Below are 20,199 nucleotides of genomic sequence, written 5' to 3'. Positions count from 1 at the left end.
TAAATTAACTACTCGATGAAACCATCTGTCTGTAGTTCCTGCTTAGAAAGATAAATTCTTTTTAAGAATTCTATGGTTGTTCATGTCAACAAGGTCCACTAGTAACTTCCTTATTCCATGACCATTTGGTGCCATTTTAGGCACCGTAGATGTTGTTTCTTCGAACAGAATGTAATTGCGTGTATTGTTAATTAATAATGCAGTATTTCTTGTCATTGGCGAGCCATGTGTGGTATCTTGCTAATAGTGTTCCTCCAGGGACAATATCTCAATCGTCGTCTAATTGATGATCAATGATGGTGTATTGTTTCTTCTTTGTTCATGTATGTTTTTTTTTTGTAATTCTCACGATCTGAGACCAAATTACTTTGCAACTTGAAACAGCTGAACGCAGCTGCGGTGTTCAAGTGCACCCGATATGGAACTTAGAGAAGCCTTGTACGCGTCCAAGAATGCGTTCCTGTTTGCGTAATATCACGATCGAAGGTTGATCGTGTATGTCTTCCCTAATTGTGTACCCACGAAACCCGATGAAATCGGATACAGTGAATTTCTCAGGGAATCTTTAACGAGATGATTCACCGTTGTCTGGTCTCACCTGTGAAATACCCGTAGTCCTTGCGAGCCTGGAAAGGCCAGGTTTATGGATCGAATTGCGAATTTCTCCCGGATCAAAGGAATTCGAAATGGTTTCCGGTAGCATCCCAGGGTAATCGATGACGTGTTTTTTGAAATTATCAGCAGTTTGAGAAAAAATTAATATTTGGCATAGCAACGGAGCGTGAATTAAAATTTTGAAGAATTTTTCATTTTTGTTTTGAAAAAAATTATTCAAATGAAAATAGGTCGAAGGGAACTCTTTAAAAAAAAGAAGAAAAATGTTTGATAGTCGTGAAAACTTTCTATGCTATCCACCCACGTTAACAACGAAATCAACGTGTAAATCTAAACCACGCAATTCCTTTGAAGTCCTGAACGATTTCCTTCTATCTATTTGAATTCGTAATGAAACCAGGAACAGATTATATCGGAGAAACAGACTATCACAGTCTCAAACGATGTTTCAATGAAAAACAAGAGACGATCAAAGTGAAAAGAGAAGGTCCAAGGGAAAAGGATGTTATTAATGTTACCCATTTGCATTCAGAATGAAAGAAATTTATCGGGCAATTAAGCTTCTATTTATCGTGAAGAAGAAATCCAAAACATTCGACATCTATCGATCCTCCCCGCTCAAGCTCATAAATAAAATCAGAAATAAATTGCATCGTGCAATTAAGCTTATAATTATCGCCATTCGTTTCTACTTTCGGGGTTCCAAGAAAAGAATGCTGAGGAAGGTACACTCGCGATCAGAGGTTTCGCCAGGAAAAATAATGTCCTGGGTTTTCGCCCTTTCCCATAGGGATCCCTAGGGAAAACAACACTGTAACGAATTGGTTCCCCTATACATAGAAATCTGACTTTATCACATGCAAAATTTCCAAAAATTTCCATTATTATTTCTCCTCAAAGCAAAATTCTAAAAAATCCCAAAAAGAAGATCCAAGAAAAATGAATCCAAAACACCTGTGGATCCTCCACTCGCTCAGTGAAACTCGTAATTAAGCTTTCACTTATCACAATACGGATAAGGTTCTCGATCAAAGGAGCCCATAAAAAAAAAGAACGAAGAATCCCCATGAAGAAGAAATTGAAATCATCCGACAGACATCGAATGGTCTCGTTTAAGCGATTGAAGCTCGTAAAAGGAACCAGAAGCGAGATCTCGCGATGGTGGTCAATGGGATCGTTACTCGCCAAAGGTCCTCCTGTGGGCCAAGATGAACTAACAAGGATCGCGACAGAACGGTTGGTAGAGGGGATAGAAGAAACAGGCAAGAATTATCCCTGAAGAGTCGAAACCGCCGAAGAATGGGGAAAAGAGAAGACACGAAGGAGGATGGGCACCAAGTTGGTCTTCTTGCTGACCCCCACCCTGTATATAAGCCTTCTTCTGCCGGCTACGTCTTCAGTCTTTCGGTTTGAACGGCACACTGCGTGTACAATTCTGAAGAGATCATCATCTGTTCGAAACTCGAGATTCGTTTCGGAGGATGGCTTGTTAACGAACCGAACGCGCCAGGATGCTAGGCCGTGTGCGGGCCGCTTTCTTCAGCCTGGTACGTGCCCCATATACGCAGGATTACGCTTCGCCATAGTGCTATTCAATTTCATTGTAGTGAGCTTCATCATTAACACGTGTGATCTTTGCCGACCGGCATTGGTATTAACAGGTTGCCTGCCACAGTGGAAACATATGTACATAGTCAGACACGATAAGACGCGTCCAATCCAATTAGGATACGATTGATTAATTTGAAAATTTTTAATTTAGAATTTTATTTTTTTAATTATACAAAATTTCAATGGGGTATTTGTGACCCCTGTGGCAGTCGACGCGTTAACCCTTGGATGTCAGATAATTTAAATTTTATTTCATACTGTGAATAGATTTGATGCTATTCATGGAGATTGAATAATGTTGGGTTGAACGAGGTTGTTCTTGGAAGAAACTCTAATGAACTGCTTTTCATTTTTTATCATTTGAATAGGGTAGTGATTTGGGTCGTTGGGACCAATATTTGAAATTGAATTTTTCAAAATTTCACATCACTTTATTCTATCCCTACTTTTAATAATTGATGAATTTCATTGATGAGAATACTATTAATTGAAACTCTGCTAGTTGGATGCAGAATTTACGACACCAATGAAGCATTAATCAAACTTTTAATTAAATCTTTTCCTATTTCACACGTTATCAATGAGGCATTAATCAAACTTTTAATTAAATCTGCAAAACTGAACCACCAAAATGTTTTCATATAAATTTAACATAATTTCAATACCTAGCCATTTTTTTCACCCTGCTTGTTATGCACATATTTTGTTTTACATCTAATGAACACGGAAAGTTTAATGAATTTTCAACGGCAACGAAGTGAAAATTATTAAAACAAGTTTCTCGCGGAACGAGCGTGGTTTTCAATAAAGAATCAAAGCAACAGACGATGTTATGTAATTTCAAATATTAAATACCATCTGTTCGTGTCGATCAATCACGATGACGCTTCGCTTTTAATCAAAAGTGAAAATTTTCACTGAAATTGAAATAGGGGTGGCTCGATTCAACTCAATTTAGAACTTAAATTTTCAGGCAACGATGTTCAAACGTTAGACAATGCACCGATTAAATATTTTTTATTGATTTCTTGGCGATCGAGGTGACCCTGATCGTGCGACGATCGTTCACAGTAACCGGCATGTAAATATAGCGATGATAGTCGTTTACACCTGCGCGTTTTCTGAGATGAAAGCGAGATTCGTGCCACGTCGCGACGAAATACCAACGAATTGCGAAATAAAGGCATACGTCGATTCGACTGCAAATAGAAAATCGCAACCGGGTTAGCGATGATCCTCGTGCATCCTGATCATTGCAACACGTGTCTCGAGACCTCAAGAAATAATCATTCTATTTTTACTTTCTTCTGGAATGTTTTCAATGAACATTCTTTTTCTTTTCGTAGATGGGTACTTAGTAAAACTAAATATTCATCGTTTTGAAACACTAGTAATGTCATCATTCATCTTAGAAAATAAAACATCATCCATGTGGAATTGTCAAGTGAAGATCAAATAGTAATTATTTGCAATTAACAGTTTAAGAGAGTGCAAGAAGTATCATTAAGAACCGAGGTTATTTCAAAATTAAAAATTAAAATTTTTTTAAAAATCTATCCTAGAACTTGATATCATTTTATAGAAATTTTGAATAAGTCATGATCCTCGAAGGTCATTAAACCCACGGTAGATGAAAGGAATTCGTAATGTAACGAACATCGTACGCGAACCAAAGCGAATGATGATTAGACTGACATAATATAAAAGTCGGTATCGCAATGGTTGGGGCTCGAGCACGCGAGAGTTTCATTGATCTTGGCACTCGTTCGCGATGTCGTTGCACTACATTTCATTCATAACCCTCAATGCCACGTAGTAATGGTATTATGTTCAGGTGCAATGGCACGCGGCTGTTCGTGCATGATGCGATTCCTTCGAACGCTCGTCAATATCGGGTCATTCTGATAAACTCAGACCAATATTTAAGCTATTAATTTGAAATTTTTTACTGCAAATTTTGGAATTCGAAAATTTTAATTTCAAAATTCTGAAATTAAAAAATTTAGATTTGGAAACCTTGAAATTTGGAAATTCAGATTTGACAATCTTGAAATTTGAAAATTTAGATTTAGAAATTTGATTTGAAAACCTTGAAATTTGGGAATTCAGATTTGGAAACCTTGAAATTTGGAAATTTGAAAATTTTTGAAGAAGTAAGCCTACATTGCTCGGTACAGTACATGAAGGTTAAAGAATAAAAAGAAAGGGCTTGTGAAATGATAGTCAGTCAATGGTTAACACAAGATCTTCTCATCTCTGTTGGAGAAGTTCCATTACGAATAGATCCCTTCTATCGAAAGTCTGGCAATGATTGACGACTACCGGTTGAACTATAGGCTGGCCCGTCTCTATCTTGAATCAGTAGAAATTATCTCTAGATACAATCCGTTTCTACTGTTTACAAATCCGGCTAGATACAACGTTTAACGCTTTGATACGGCTAGTTAAATACAAAAGCTCAGCTAATTTGTTCCGGTCCGCAGCTGCTCGTTTGCCGCGCTTTTGCGATACTGGCAATTTGCAAATTCACCTGCGCCGACGATTCGTCTCGACAAACATTTCTACAGTGCAACTTCGTCCAACCAAATTCCATCGAAACAACTATAAGTACTTTGTTAAAGTACTTGTCGAATAATCCTATGAAATCACCTATTAAACTTGTTACAAAATGTTTGAGTATACGCAAGGCACGTCCTTGAAAGTTACCATATGTAGTTTGCAAAAGCACTTTGCTCGATAATTGATCGAATGGAACATTTAGTACAAATTCAATTTACGACGAGTTTATTGTATGAAACGATTTTATGTGTTAAAAGATATCACAGATAAATTATAAGATAACCTAAACCCATCTTCAAACCAGTTCCATCTCTTTAAAACGCACAAAGAAACTACCTCTTAGACACCTAAGTAGAAAGTAATTTGCAATTTGCAAACGCACCTGATTGCCAATTCGTCACGGTGAACGTGAAACGTTTAATGCTATGACATGATACGACGAAAATAACACGGATTACAAGAGACCGTTGAAACACCCTTCTAAAAGGTAATCATCAGAGGCAATAATTATGTTTTATGATTTATAGAGTGTACGATGATTGATACGCGACGAGGTCGCGATTGCCCTTTTAACCGCTGCTAATGGAAAATATCAAATAACTACGATGAACTTTTCTATCGTGTTTATTAATGTTCCAGATTTCTTTGTTGCACTCAAGAGCATTAATTACTACTGCTTGATTGTTTTAGACTCTGCGAAGTTCGTTTAATTTCAGGTCCGTTTTGTTCAATTTATTACCGTTAGAGTCGTTTAATCAGCAAACTTGAAAATTCAATGTGATTGAATTATTGGCAGATATAAAATGAGAATTTTTAATAAATTTTATCCATCAAAATAAATTCCATGATTTAAGATCGATGCAATTAAATTTACTATAATTTCAAAAAAAAGGCCTGCGAATGCTTGTTAGAATGTTTTTCGCTATAAATGTCTTTAAACTGGATAGAAGACAGTAAATAATCGGGATTCATTAGTACAACGGTCATTAAATCGCGATTTTTTCGTTCGATTCGATGCAAAAGTTTTTTCAAACCTAAGCTCACTAAGAATTTATAGATTAGTATAATCAATGGTATACGACGTTGGTACGCGATTCGTTAAGCAATTCCGTGCAATTCAGCTGTGTACCTCCAACAATGTTAAAAGGTTAACAGACGGCAAAGAGCGTCCTATCAGAGAAACATATTGATCACTGCGGTTTTAATACAATATCCTATCCTATAAAGATAGGTTATTTCTGTCGATTCGTGTTTCTGTCGACATGTTACCAATTTATCAACAAGATAATGAAAATTGTACAAAGAGCAAATAAAACTGTTTAAATATAGATAAATGAAAAACGCGTGTTTGCTTCAAGGGAGAATTATTTTACACATTATAAAAGCCGATATTGTTATCAATATATGCTTTGGAAATTGGAAACCTTTTATTCGTATTACGCTGTCGTTTCGATATGAAAAAAAAATGCACACAGGTGTTTATTTTAAAGCAGAATCAATGCAAACGTGGAAAATTATATTCTTGTTGATAAATTGAAAATTAGAAGCCTTTTTATTGTCGTTTAAAAAATTAAGATAATTAAAAAAAAATTAAAGGAAAAAGGGTTAAATAGTATTATTATTATAGTGATAATAAAGGAGGAAAATTTGAGAAATTAGACTTTAAAATTAACTATACCAAATCTTAAAGAAAAAAATGCTGTAACACGGTTGAATCTTCGCACACTTGTTACCACGACCTCGGATTCTATCCTGACAATGAATCCGTGTAGATGATATCTATCCAACTTTCTTTTCGTAATCCTCCCAATAATGCAAACGCCTCCGTCTGGCCTCAGTAATACCCCCGGTTGGCCTTCTGATATTAAATTACTTTTTATCCCGCAACCGGCCATTGTTTCGACGAACAATTAGTACGATTACGTTGATGAAGGAAAGAAAGAGTGTCGCGTTCAATTGCGATTGCGAGAACACGAATTATCTTGATTTTTGGAACAAACAATCCCCATTGCTGTTTTACGCGTCACTGTTTCAAGGACTGGATAGAATGGTTCCTCTGTGAATGACACAACGTGTGTACTAACACTCGTGTGATTCACCTATTATAAAGTCAATGTTCGGAAGATTGATGTCTCGTGTTTTTATCTTCTTTTTTCTCTTTGAAAAAAAAGAGGCTCAATTTTAGACTTCTAAATTGGCAAATGAATCGACAGAAGAATTTTGTACGGACACCAACTTTCTCCGAATAGAAACCGATCTGAATCGTTCCAAACTCGATCAAGTGCTTGTATCTGTTTAAATCGCGAGGTAAACGTGAGATAAAGGATCACCGGGCCAGATGCCTGACCGAACGATACCGATGTGTTCTATTGCACAATTCGTCGTTGACTTTCACTGGACGATGATGCGCCGATTCCTGTTTCAGGAAGCACAATTTACCTCGAACAATTAAAGATCTATTTATATCTAATAGACATTGAATGTGTAAGCATGGGTTACCGAAAGGACAGGTCTAAGACGTTACGTAAAAATGACCGGATCAGACAAGGAAGCGTGAAGGCTTAAAAGAATAACGATTTTCGCGAACGTTAATTATCGATCGTTCGGGGGAAACATCGTGCCCGGTCATTACGGGAAGCTGTAATTATTTTCCAGCCAACCGTGTGAACGAAGCGAATTAAGTATCCAAGAATGGAACTAAATAATTGCTGGTCCTACGGATTGTAAAAAGTATTTCTTTAAATCTTCAAATAAAATTATTAACTTAACCTTTTTTTTAAACACTAGGACCAAGATTCATAAAATAAAAATAAAAATGATTCCGAATTCGATTTATATTGAAGGCTCTCCCCATGGTCCGCCATCTTAAAATTAACCTAACTATTGAATAAAGTAAAAAAAAGATTAACAATTTATATAACTGATAAGGTAATCGACGAAAGGTAACCGAAATATTAGCTAATGAACGTATTACGTAAAAAGAAAAAGTAACGCAAGGAAGTCTGAATCTCTCTGACAAGGTAGATTAATTTCAGATTTATGTTTATCTCCGACATACGACGGTTAAGCAAAAAAGTAACAATCTGTATGTAAATGGACAAGAGTAAATGAAAAACAGAGAACAGAACATGAATAGAGTAACAGGACACATGGAAATGTCGAAATTGTCAGTCGCAATCTTTTGAAGGAACAAATATTTTTTTTTTCTCAGCGAGAAGAAATCGTAAGCATTCACACGCCTTAATTAACGATACCTGTCAGGGTGTAAGAATTTCAAAGATCCTGCATTACTCTCGTAATCTTTTCATAACTGTCTAACGCGATTGCCAGGCTTTAATTTTGCAACTTTCTGTGACCCCTTCCTCAGGGAAGTCACTGAGAACACTATTATGTGTCCTTTCTAAAAGAACATAGAAATCACTGGCCATTAACGAATACATTGCAAAAGAAATCTTAAATTTTGTAACTCTACAAAATTATTTTCTATTTGAGACTTGAGAAAAGCATCTTTGCAATGCATTTGGAAATAATAAATGTTCCTACCTTGAACCCGGCATCGTCGCCATTTTGGTGTGGGAGTCCTGCTCGTTGCACGTGGCGTCTTCATCTTCAAAGAACACTTCATTAACATAGAAATACATAAACTCGATGTCAGAACGCGTCGTTATAGAATATTAAATACTTAGATAACGTATTAGTATTATTTGGGGTGGACTAGGCCCTTTAATTTCACTACGACTGTCAAATACGAATGACAAGCGTAACACGTGCACTATCAGCGCGGCAACTCCGATCGGAACTGATCGGCAATTGTCGGTAAAGTTCGGCACCGGTCGTCTGGTTGTATGGCGGCAGGGGCACGTATTAACCCTCGTACGTTAGATTTTATTTACTTTTATTTTCTAAGTTTCAAATGAGATTTCTAATATATGAGAATTTTTCTTTAAAAAATTTAATCGCGAATTTCTTAATCGAGGGGTCCAAAAAATAGGATGTACTAAAATTATCGATACGTTTCCCCAAATATCGAAGTTAACCAAAAACAACTTTGACTCTGATTTACAATAAATAAATCTCTAAGTAGTATAATAATTCGTTAATAACAATTCGTAGTCCATTTCGATTCAACAGTATAATTGTTGCAAATAATAAAATCCCTATTTTCTAAGATTAACTATTCCAAAACCGTATATTAGGGAAATACATGTAACACAAACGAAAGCCACACGCAGACTGAGGCAAAATCGTATAATTCGCGATCGGGCAATGTTATTGTTGTCGGTCCGACGCAACTGTTCCTAAATCCTCGCCGCCAAAACAAACCCAATGAAACTTTCGATGATTTCAATAATTCCTAAGGGAATGATGTCACAAACACGAAATAAATTTTATAATAATTTTCTAAATTATATAAACGGCCTCTTTTTAAGCCTTTATTCGTTATGTTAAAAAATATTGAAATCTAGATCTAGTCCTATTTCACCCCAGACATTATCTTGCAGTGATAAAATGATACGACGAATTATCATTGGTAATTGATGTTACCAACAATTTTACTGCTTCTCCCGTTTACACCCGTGCTAGCTATAATAGCATCAATATCGGGTACTTTTTCTCTCGTAAATTTCTCACCGATACGATTCAATAAACGCGTAACGTCCAGTTTCCCAGGTGGCATTATTTAACACGCACTTACCAGAAAATTGCTTTTCCAAGGATCGACAGGTATTCCATCGTTCGAGGTGATCCTGAGTCTCGACTTTCCGTAACTCACGTGGACCCGCACGAGGATTCGCCTTTCTTCGTGATTAGACAAGAACGATACGTGTAATTTCAGATGGCCTATTCGATAATCCATATTCGACACTTGCAATCTGCCACGCTTGCCCCATAGATAATCTTTAATACGAGGTTTGATGCGGCAGACAAGGAGTGGTGATTATCCTATGAAAAAATTGTTAAATGTGTAAAAATTAATGTAACACTGCTGAGTAATTAGTAAAGTCGTAAATGGGAAAGAAAATTATTTGTAAAATAAAAATCTACCGATCTTTAAACTGGTTTTCAATCGATACAGAATGGATACAGGTTAATCATATTTGTCTAGCCTGTGTGCATGAGCTGTGTACACTAATTAGATAATTTCCGGTAATGCGTGTTAACATTAACACTAGTATTAATTGGTAAATAGCACGATTTCGGAGCGATAATTAACCTGTGTATTTTCATTAAAATTTTATAATGTAAGGTGTTTCTGAATTTATACTTAAATCAAGACTTGGTTATTCAAGTGCCTTCCATTGATTGATGACCAAATATGTCTGTCTATCAATCCTCCTTTTCTAAACAAAGGTTCGAGAGTCCCGCGAAATTCTTCTCCCTATTTCTACCACGGTGTCGAAGCAACGATATTAATCTCGTCGGTCGAAGACGAGAATGGTTAGCGGCATAGAAGTTCGATCATTGATTTACCATTGTCCACTAAAATATCCCGATGGCACGAATACCAGAGGGATTGAACATTGCCGACGACGTTTGATTCATGACACAGGGCAGATCGAGCGTTAGCATATATTAACCTTTCCCATCGCACGGACGAGAAGAAGCTGTCCGTGTGAAACGTCAGGTCCGTCAAGCGGGTCCGAGACGAGACGGGACGAACCTGGGCTGATTCTCACTTTCCCTTTTCGTGGGTGGAACACCGTGAGATCATCGATCGCAACAGGAACATTCCTATCCGCGAGCGTGCCACTTTTGACAATGCCTGAATTTTTTAGCCTGAATTATGTTCCTATACAGTGTTCCGACTTCGAACCTCCTCGTTCATTATTCATTGGGTGAAACTACGCCGAACGAGACGCCAATTGATTTCACGAACACGTAACCGGGGGAAGTAAATTCGAAAGCAATTGCTTCGAATAGCCTTCAAAACTGATAAATAAGAATTATTAAACGTTATCGGTTAAAAGTACCAGAAGACAATGGCCCGTACACTTTTAGGAGAGTAGAAGCGAAACACGAGAATGTAATTCCCTTTTATCATAATTCCAGTATATGTTTCCATTGTACTTGAACTACAATGGTGGAAATCAAATATCGGAAGATGTATGAGCATCATTAATTTCATTCAATAGAATTGTTGACAGGGGTTGAGTAAAGTAACATTTCAATTACCTTGCACGTAGGTGGAAAGCGTGATACAGGACTATCAATCATAGATTTAAGATTACACGTTAGGTATCCTAAGTTATGGATTAATGTAAGGAATGAAAGAAAATAAGGAGAAGCTAGAATCATACTTGGTTAATAATCTCGCACTACTTTTCAAATACACAAAAGAGAGGAAAATATTCGGGTGAAGTTTCTTTTAGCACCCCCTTTCAGTTGACTTTAAAATCCCCAGGCAAACTTCTCATGCATAATAGAGTCAAGTGGATAAGTCGCGTGGCGCGGGAATTCTTGGTTCATGAAAAATTGCGGCTATTTTCATCACCACCATCTTATTCTTTTAGACAACAACGAGATTTTAAATTCATCTAATCGATCACATCAGTTCACTTACGGTGTTCGGGAGTGCATTTTTTCGGCCATCTCATTTGCTTTCTCAATCGCAACTCTACGAACCAATATCATCTCGCGTGCCATAATCAATGACAAAAATATCCAGTAAATCCTGTTAGGTGTTAGGTTAAGTTATTTTTTGAAATTTTTGCTCATTTTTGCTCCTGTAATAAAATTCATTTTGTAGAATCAAAAAAAAATATTGTCTCAAAAAAAAAATTTCCGCACCTCCACATTAATGTTTTTCTGACTTACAACTCATGAGAATTTTGCCTGGTAATTTTTTAGTCAATTGGAGGGGTGTGCTAAAAGGAATTCTTACCAAATATTTAAATTTAGAATAGCAATGGAGAAGACGTAACACTAGAGGCATCGAATTAATTTGTACACCTCATACATCGTACTACCGACTATAAGATGAAGCTATAATACGTCATCATCTCGTCGAGACATCATTCATTGAAAATTTACATGTTAATCACTTGGACGTCCGTTCGTTTTACCACGGTGACGATAACGATACTTCATCGTGTAGGAATAAATTTGTGTAATCTTCTTCCCCTTTTCTCCTAGCCATTGATCGACATATTTTACACGACACTGATTGGACGTGAAATTCTCCATACGCTATCCCGAATGAGATTGTTCGATTACGAATTTGTCGAATGTTGCAACGTTCCCCTTATTTGACCTTTACTTTCAATTATCCTAAACGGCTAAAGAAGAAGGCCTATTTTTCAATATGAGAAAGAGCGTGGTAGACTGACTTTTATGGGTCCCCTGACACGGAAAGATTAAAAGCCATCCTCAAGGCGTACAACAAAAAACTGTACAACATGGAATGCACTAACATGGAATTGATTGGATGCGATGAGTCAGAATTATTCGAACTTCAGCTTCTCGTTCCTTTTTTAGTAATATTAGGTTGTGTATTAAATGGTCAATTTCAAAGCATTAAAAGCTTGGCACATTTTATGAAAAACCAAACCGAGAAATCTTACCGATTCCAAAAGTCTGCTAATTTCAAACGAAATTCTCTTCTTCGAACAACTTCCAAAGAGAACGTGAAAAACGTGTGTGAAAAAGTTGGGGAAAAGACAATTTAGGAAACCCTTTCAGAATGGAAGGTAACGTAAAAGTTTCTGTGACCATGTGGACCAAACTTTGGTGGTTCCATGGACCTGCGACGAAACGTATACCAGATGTTATAACAGTTGTTGATAACTTTCAAATTTTATTCGCATTCAACTTTCACTGGCACGTAATTGATTTTCAAGCAAAGAAAGCTAAGACGGAAATGATTATCTACTTATTTCAATTTACAATGATTTGTATTGTAAGTTGATAGAAATACAAATGTTGCACTTTTTGGATAAAACGTTGGTTACATAAATATCGCAGGACATAGATTAAGAGATTGAATTGACATTTAAAATCAGGTGTCACGTTGTTGCTAAACTTTCAAAAGGTGAACAAGATTAATCCGGTCAAAGATAGTGAACCGGACAACATAATCGATGATTTACTATCTAATTAGCGCAACTAAGTTGACACTAACACTATAATAACTAAACGGATAAAATGAAAGTTTTCCGATTTATCAAAGAGTTTCTGTCAATTATCTATGAATAATTAATTGCAAGTTTATCTGTAATAGGTGATTGCCACATCGCTGTTGCAATGCACTCAGCAGCAAGGAAGCAGGCAGAACAGAGAAGTGGTGTTAAACATCAGTGATGATCAAAAGAGTCAATATTTGAATCAAGATTTCTATTCCAGTGAGTACTAATTTATCGCACAGCGGTGATAAATCATAGGACTGATATGATTCTAATGAAAATTTCCTTATCAGATGCATACAATTACGGTTACGAAATTAGTCCCAGTGGACAATTCCATCATGAAGTACGTGGACCAGATCACATCACTTATGGATGCTACGGATACATAGATCCATATGGGAAATTAAAAACAACTTTCTACATAAGTGACGGATGGGGATACCGTGTCGTACAACCAGGCAACGCGGTAGAACTATTCCTTCATGAACATGAACATCATCATGATGAATCGAATCAAGAAAATCACGATGATCACGATGACCATGATCATCACGATCATCATGGTGTAATTACGGAATGGAGAGACCTATATTTCCCGCAAATTTGTAGACAATTCGATGGCACCGGTATACCTCCGATGGGCGGTGGTAAGAAATATAAATATTTAAAAATAATTGATATTGACATACAACATTTGCCAGTATATTCAATTATGTGAACAGCTCCTAGCACAGATGGTTCAAGCAGTGGAGGAACTCCAGTAAGACCAGGACAACCACAATATCCATCCCGACCCCCGGAATATCCTGCCCAACCCGGTAGATATACGATGGCATAATTAATCAAATTAACAGTAATTAGAAGGTTCAGCGTATGAGAAAGAAAAATCATTGACCATCCACAGGATATCCTGGCACGGGAGGAGCACCTGGACAGCCTGGATACCCTGGCTTTCCAGGAAGCACAGGAACGCAACCTATACCACAACAGCCCGGATATCCTGGCGAACCTGGCACGCCGGGTAGACCTGGTACACCAGGAATTCCTGGAACTCCACCAATACCACCTCAACCTGGATATCCTGGTACCCCTGGAACACCGGGCAAACCCGGTACACCGGGCATACCTGGAACTCCACCAATACATCCTCAACCTGGATATCCTGGTACACCTGGCACTCCGGGTACGCCAGGAACACCAGGAATACCTGGAACCCCCCCAATCCCACCGCAACAAGGACATCCTGGGACTCCTGGAACTCCGGGTACGCCGGGAACACCAGGAATACCTGGAACCCCTCCAATTCCACCCCAACCGGCACACCCTGGTACCCCTGGCACACCAGGTAGACCCAGTACACCAGGCATACCTGGAACTCCACCAATAATACATCCTCAACCTGGATATCCTGGTACCCCTGGCACACCGGGTACGCCCGGAACACCAGGAATACCTGGAACCCCTCCAATTCCACCCCAACCGGGACATCCTGGTACCCCTGGCACACCAGGTAGACCCGGTACACCAGGCATACCTGGAACTCCACCAATACATCCTCAACCTGGATATCCTGGTACCCCTGGCACATCGGGTACGCCCGGAACACCAGGAATACCTGGAACCCCTCCAATTCCACCCCAACCGGGACATCCTGGTACCCCTGGCACACCAGGTAGACCCGGCACACCAGGTAGACCCGGTACACCAGGCATACCTGGAACTCCACCAATACATCCTCAACCTGGATATCCTGGAACCCCTGGCACACCGGGTAGACCCGATAGACCAGGCATACCTGGAACTCCACCAATACATCCTCAACCTGGATATCCTGGTACCCCTGGAACACCGGGCATACCTGGAACTCCACCAATACATCCGCAACCTGGATATCCTGGTAGCCCTGGCACCCCAGGTACGCCCGGAACACCAGGGATACCTGGAACCCCTCCAATTCCACAACAACCGGGACATCCTGGCACCCCTGGCACACCAGGTAGACCCAGTACACCAGGCATACCTGGAACTCCACCAATACATCCGCAACCTGGATATCCTGGTACCCCTGGCACCCCGGGTACGCCCGGAACACCAGGCATACCTGGAACTCCACCAATACATCCGCAACCTGGATATCCTGGTACCCCTGGCACACCGGGTACGCCCGGAACACCAGGAATACCTGGAAGCCCTCCAATTCCACCCCAACCGGGACATCCTGGTACCCCTGGAACACCAGGCATACCTGGAACTCCACCAATGCATCCGCAACCTGGATATCCTGGTACCCCTGGCACACCGGGTACGCCCGGAACACCAGGCATACCTGGAACTCCACCAATTCCAGCCCAACCGGGACATCCTGGTACCCCTCCAATTCCACCACAACCGGGAAATCCTGGTACCCCTGGCACACCGGGTAGACCCGGTACACCAGGCATACCTGGAACTCCACCAATACATCCGCAACCTGGATATCCTGGTACCCCTGGCACACCGGGTAGACCCGGTACACCAGGCATACCTGGAACTCCACCAATACATCCGCAACCTGGATATCCTGGTACCCCTGGCACACCGGGTACGCCCGGAACACCAGGAATACCTGGAACCCCTCCAATTCCACCCCAACCGGGACATCCTGGTACCCCTCCAATTCCACCACAACCGGGACATCCTGGTACCCCTGGCACACCGGGTAGACCCGGTACACCGGGCATACCTGGAACTCCACCAATACATCCTCAACCTGGATATCCTGGTACCCCTGGCACACCGGGTACGCCCGGAACACCAGGAATACCTGGAACCCCTCCAATTCCACCCCAACCGGGACATCCTGGTACCCCTCCAATTCCACCTCAACCGGGACATCCTGGTACCCCTGGCACACCAGGTAGACCCGGTACACCAGGCATACCTGGAATTCCACCAATACACCCTCAACCTGGATATCCAGGTACCCCTGGCATACCGGGTAGACCCGGTACACCGGGCATACCGGGTAGACCCGGTACACCGGGCATACCTGGAACTCCACCAATACATCCTCAACCTGGATATCCTGGTACCCCTGGCACACCGGGTACGCCCGGAACACCAGGCATACCTGGAACTCAACCAATACATCCGCAACCTGGATATCCTGGTACCCCTGGCACACCGGGTAGACCCGGTACACCAGGCATACCTGGAACTCAACCAATACATCCGCAACCTGGATATCCTGGTACCCCTGGCACACCGGGTACGCCCGGAACACCAGGAATACCTGGAACCCCTCCAATTCCACCTCAACCTGGATATCCTGGTACCCCTGGCACACCGGGTACGCCCGGAACACCAGGAATACCTGGAACCCCTCCAATTCCACCTCAACCGGGACATCCTGGTACCCCTGGCACACCAGGTAGACCCGGAACACCAGGAATACCTGGAACTCAACCAATACACCCTCAACCTGGATATCCTGGTACCCCGGGCATACCGGGTAGACCCGGTACACCAGGCATACCTGGAACTCCACCAATACATCCGCAACCTGGATATCCTGGTACCCCTGGAACACCGGGTACGCCCGGAACACCAGGAATACCTGGAACCCCTCCAATTCCACCCCAACCGGGACATCCTGGTACCCCTGGCACACCGGGTAGACCCGGTACACCGGGCATACCTGGAACTCCACCAATACATCCTCAACCTGGATATCCTGGTACCCCTGGCACACCGGGTAGACCCGGTACACCAGGCATACCTGGAACTCCACCAATACATCCGCAACCTGGATATCCTGGTACCCCTGGCACACCAGGTAGACCCGGTACACCAGGCACACCTGGAACACCACCAATAATACATCCTCAACCTGAATATCCTGATACCCCTGGCACTCCGGGTACACCTGGAACCCCTCCAATTCCACCTCAACCGGGACATCCTGGTACCCCTGGCACACCAGGTATACCCGGAATACCATCCACACCGCCACAACCTGGAACTCCTGGTAGACCGGGTAAACCGGGTAAACCAGGTAAGCCCGTTCACCCTGGTGTACCCGGACACCCCGGTACTCCTGGGTACCCGGGCCACCCTGGTATTTCTCAACCAGGTACGTAAATTCTTTCTGAGTTTTCATTATTAAGGGATACTGCTACTTCAACATCATGTCACGAATAATTGTTTATAACTTCTGGTCACCTTCCAGCCCCTACTCATCCTGGATATCCTGGCACCCCTGGCACGCCAGGCACGCCCGGAACGCCAGGTATACCCGGAACACCACCCACACCCCCACAACATGGAACTCCTGGTAGACCAGGTAAACCAAGTAAACCAGGTAAACCAGGTAAGCCTGTTCACCCTGGTATTCACGGACATCCCAGTACTCCCGGATACCCTGGCCACCCTGGTACTTCTCAACCGGGTACGTAAATTTATTCTGTGTGTTCATTATTAAGGCATACTTCAAATTCAACATCATGTCACGAATAATTCTTTATAATTTCAGGTCATCCACCAATACCTGCTCAACCTGGATATCCTGGTACCCCGGGCACACCCGGTAGTCCCGGAACACCAGGCACACCTGGTACTCCACCAATACCACCTCAACCAGGATATCCTGGTACCCCAGGCACACCCGGTAGTCCCGGTACACCAGGCATACCTGGAACTCCTCCAATACCTGCTCAACCAGGATATCCTGGTACCCCAGGCACACCCGGTAGTCCCGGTACACCAGGCATACCTGGAACTCCACCAATACCAGCTCAACCTGGATATCCTGGTACTCCTGGCACTCCGGGTACTTCACAACCAGGTACGTAAATTCATTCTGTGTTTTTATTATTAAGGTTTACTTCAAATCCATCATCATGTGACGAATAATTCTTTACAATTTCAGGTCATTCTCCAATCCCACCTCATCATGGATATCCTGGCACCCCTGGGACGCCAGGCACCCCTGGCACACCAGGTATACCCGGAATACCATCCACACCGCCACAACCTGGAACTCCTGGTAGACCGGGTAAACCGGGTAAACCAGGTAAGCCCGTTCACCCTGGTGTACCCGGACACCCCGGTACTCCTGGATACCCTGGCCACCCTGGTACTTCTCAACCGGGTACGTAAATTCATTCTGTGTTTTCATTATTAAGGTATACTTCTAATTCAACATCATGTCACGAATAATTGTTTATAACTTCAGGTCATCCTCCAATACCTGCTCAACCCGGATATCCTGGTACCCCTGGCACACCGGGTAGACCCGGTACACCAGGCATACCTGGAACTCCACCAATACATCCGCAACCTGGATATCCTGGTACCCCTGGCACACCAGGTAGACCAGGTACACCAGGCATACCTGGAACTCCACCAATACCAGCTCAACCTGGATATCCTGGTACCCCTGGCACACCAGGTAGACCCGGTACACCAGGCATACCTGGAACTCCACCAATACCACCTCAACCTGGATATCCTGGTACCCCTGGCACACCAGGTAGACCAGGTACACCAGGCATACCTGGAACTCCACCAATACCAGCTCAACCTGGATATCCTGGTACCCCTGGCACACCAGGTAGACCCGGTACACCAGGCATACCTGGAACTCCGCCAATACCACCTCAACCTGGATATCCTGGTACTCCTGGCACTCCGGGTACTTCACAACCAGGTACATAAATTCATTCTGTGCTTTCATTATTAAGGTACATTTTAATTCAACATCATGTCACCAATAATTATTAATAATTTCAGGTCATCCTCCATATCCTGGATATCCAACTCCTCCAGATGGTGGTGTAGGCGGTGTCGGACCTGATGGCCCCAACGGCCCATGGCCCAATGGTCCTGATGGTCCTCAAGGCCCGGGTGGACCTGAAGGTCCTGGAGGTCCTGAAGGACCCGGAGGCCCCATCGGTGGTGTTGGAGGAGTCGGAGGCGTAGGTGGCGAAGGAGGAGTTGGCCCTGATGGTCCAGATGGTCCATGGCCAACAGGCTCTCCTGGTCCCGATGGACCATGGCCTGGTGACCCAGACTACGTACCCGGAGCGAAACCAACATCACGTCCAAGATATGATGGACCAATCAAAGTGCAATACCCTCTAAAATACTATGAATCCACTACACCGACTACTCGACACTTTGACCAACCATTCTACGGTAACTATGGACAGAAGCAAGTCGAACGACTGACTTCTCACTCCAAAGTAGAATCAGAATACACTAAAAACGAATCTTCGAATGAGAACTACGAGAAGAGAGTCGAATCCACAGCTGTCGAGTACCCGACCAAGATAAACAGTCCGTTTGGTGTGAAAGACACACAGTTTCAAGATCAATACGGAAAGTTCGGTTATCATTCAAGTCAATTGAATCAGAATGCGGATGAGGTGAACTCTCTTTTAGAAATGCAACGAAAGGAGCCCCAGAAGTACTCCGGGCAAGATAACAGAGGCAACTACGGCGGCGCGAAGAAGATAGATAGGCCTCAGGTATCTTACAACTCAAAGTATTTCGGTCAAGAGAAATACCAAGAAAGTTCTCGCGAGGATCGTAAATACTCTCAGCAGGTTACCAAAGTGAGCCAGCCTATTCCCTACATTCCTATCGTTCAGGTAGAGACGAACAAGTCTACCAAGGAGGATCAGTCCAATGTAAAGTTTCACTCTCCAAACGGAAGCAATGCCGCGCTAATTAAACAGGTAAACGAATTGTCTGAGATCCCGTTAGAGCCGAATTCCGGGTTCGCCGCTATAGGAGTTCAACCTCCGACCAACACGAAACCCTATCAGCAATCAGTAGGGCCAGACCCGCAAACCTGTCCCTGTTACCTGCTCGATATGGCGAACGGTACCGCAACCACTACAAGCACCACATCCATTCCTCTCATTGGTCAGCTTGGCTTCATTCCCGTGGTATTCGTACCATACTGTCCGGGTAGCGACCAGACGGACAGCGAAAACATGAAAGACATGTTCCCATCTGCAACGCCTATTCCATACGCATGCGACGCGTGCAACTCGCTGAGCGGAAAAGTCGAAACGAAGCTTCTCAGCGTGAATCAGCTTGGCAGTATAGAGAATCTAAGGGATGCTTTGCGACAGGCGAAACTTGGCTTTTTGAATGTTTCAGTTCGGGATCGAAAGGAGAGGCGAAGAGCGAAGAGCCGGAACGCGAAATGAAGATTGCGATTGTAATACGCAGATTTCAAGTCGACACTCGAGGCACGCATCTCGTTTAAACGGAAACGGTCCGTAACCATGAGACACTGCCCGTC

At 42.3% G+C, this 20,199-nt stretch overlaps 1 protein-coding gene across 1 annotated transcript; it reads left to right on the top strand.

Annotated features, from left to right (window-relative positions):
• The first annotated feature begins 2,034 nt into the window (after nucleotides 1-2,034).
• LOC114882485 (collagen alpha-5(IV) chain-like) lies at nucleotides 2,035-20,199 on the top strand. The gene is made up of 10 exons (XM_046289291.1): nucleotides 2,035-2,162; nucleotides 13,004-13,124; nucleotides 13,199-13,555; nucleotides 13,631-13,726; nucleotides 13,813-17,019; nucleotides 17,116-17,334; nucleotides 17,419-17,730; nucleotides 17,815-18,036; nucleotides 18,121-18,594; nucleotides 18,678-20,199. The coding sequence occupies exons 1-10, from the start codon at nucleotides 2,127-2,129 to the stop codon at nucleotides 20,102-20,104; spliced, it is 6,471 nt and encodes a 2,156-aa protein (XP_046145247.1). The 5' UTR covers nucleotides 2,035-2,126; the 3' UTR covers nucleotides 20,105-20,199.

The sequence above is a fragment of the Osmia bicornis genome, chromosome 2 (assembly GCF_907164935.1).
Source record: "Osmia bicornis bicornis chromosome 2, iOsmBic2.1, whole genome shotgun sequence".
Classification (NCBI taxonomy): domain Eukaryota; kingdom Metazoa; phylum Arthropoda; class Insecta; order Hymenoptera; family Megachilidae; genus Osmia; species Osmia bicornis.
This window is presented reverse-complemented; position numbering and strand designations above follow the sequence as displayed.

Bases quoted from the DNA above. Each gene is read 5' to 3' on its own strand.
- LOC114882485 (XM_046289291.1), top strand. From the start codon at position 2,127: ATGCTAGGCCGTGTGCGGGCCGCTTTCTTCAGCCTG. The intron at 13,125-13,198 runs GTGAGTACTAAT...TTTCCTTATCAG, and splicing joins GAATCAAGATTTCTATTCCA to ATGCATACAATTACGGTTAC. The intron at 18,037-18,120 runs GTACGTAAATTC...TTATAACTTCAG, and splicing joins CCCTGGTACTTCTCAACCGG to GTCATCCTCCAATACCTGCT.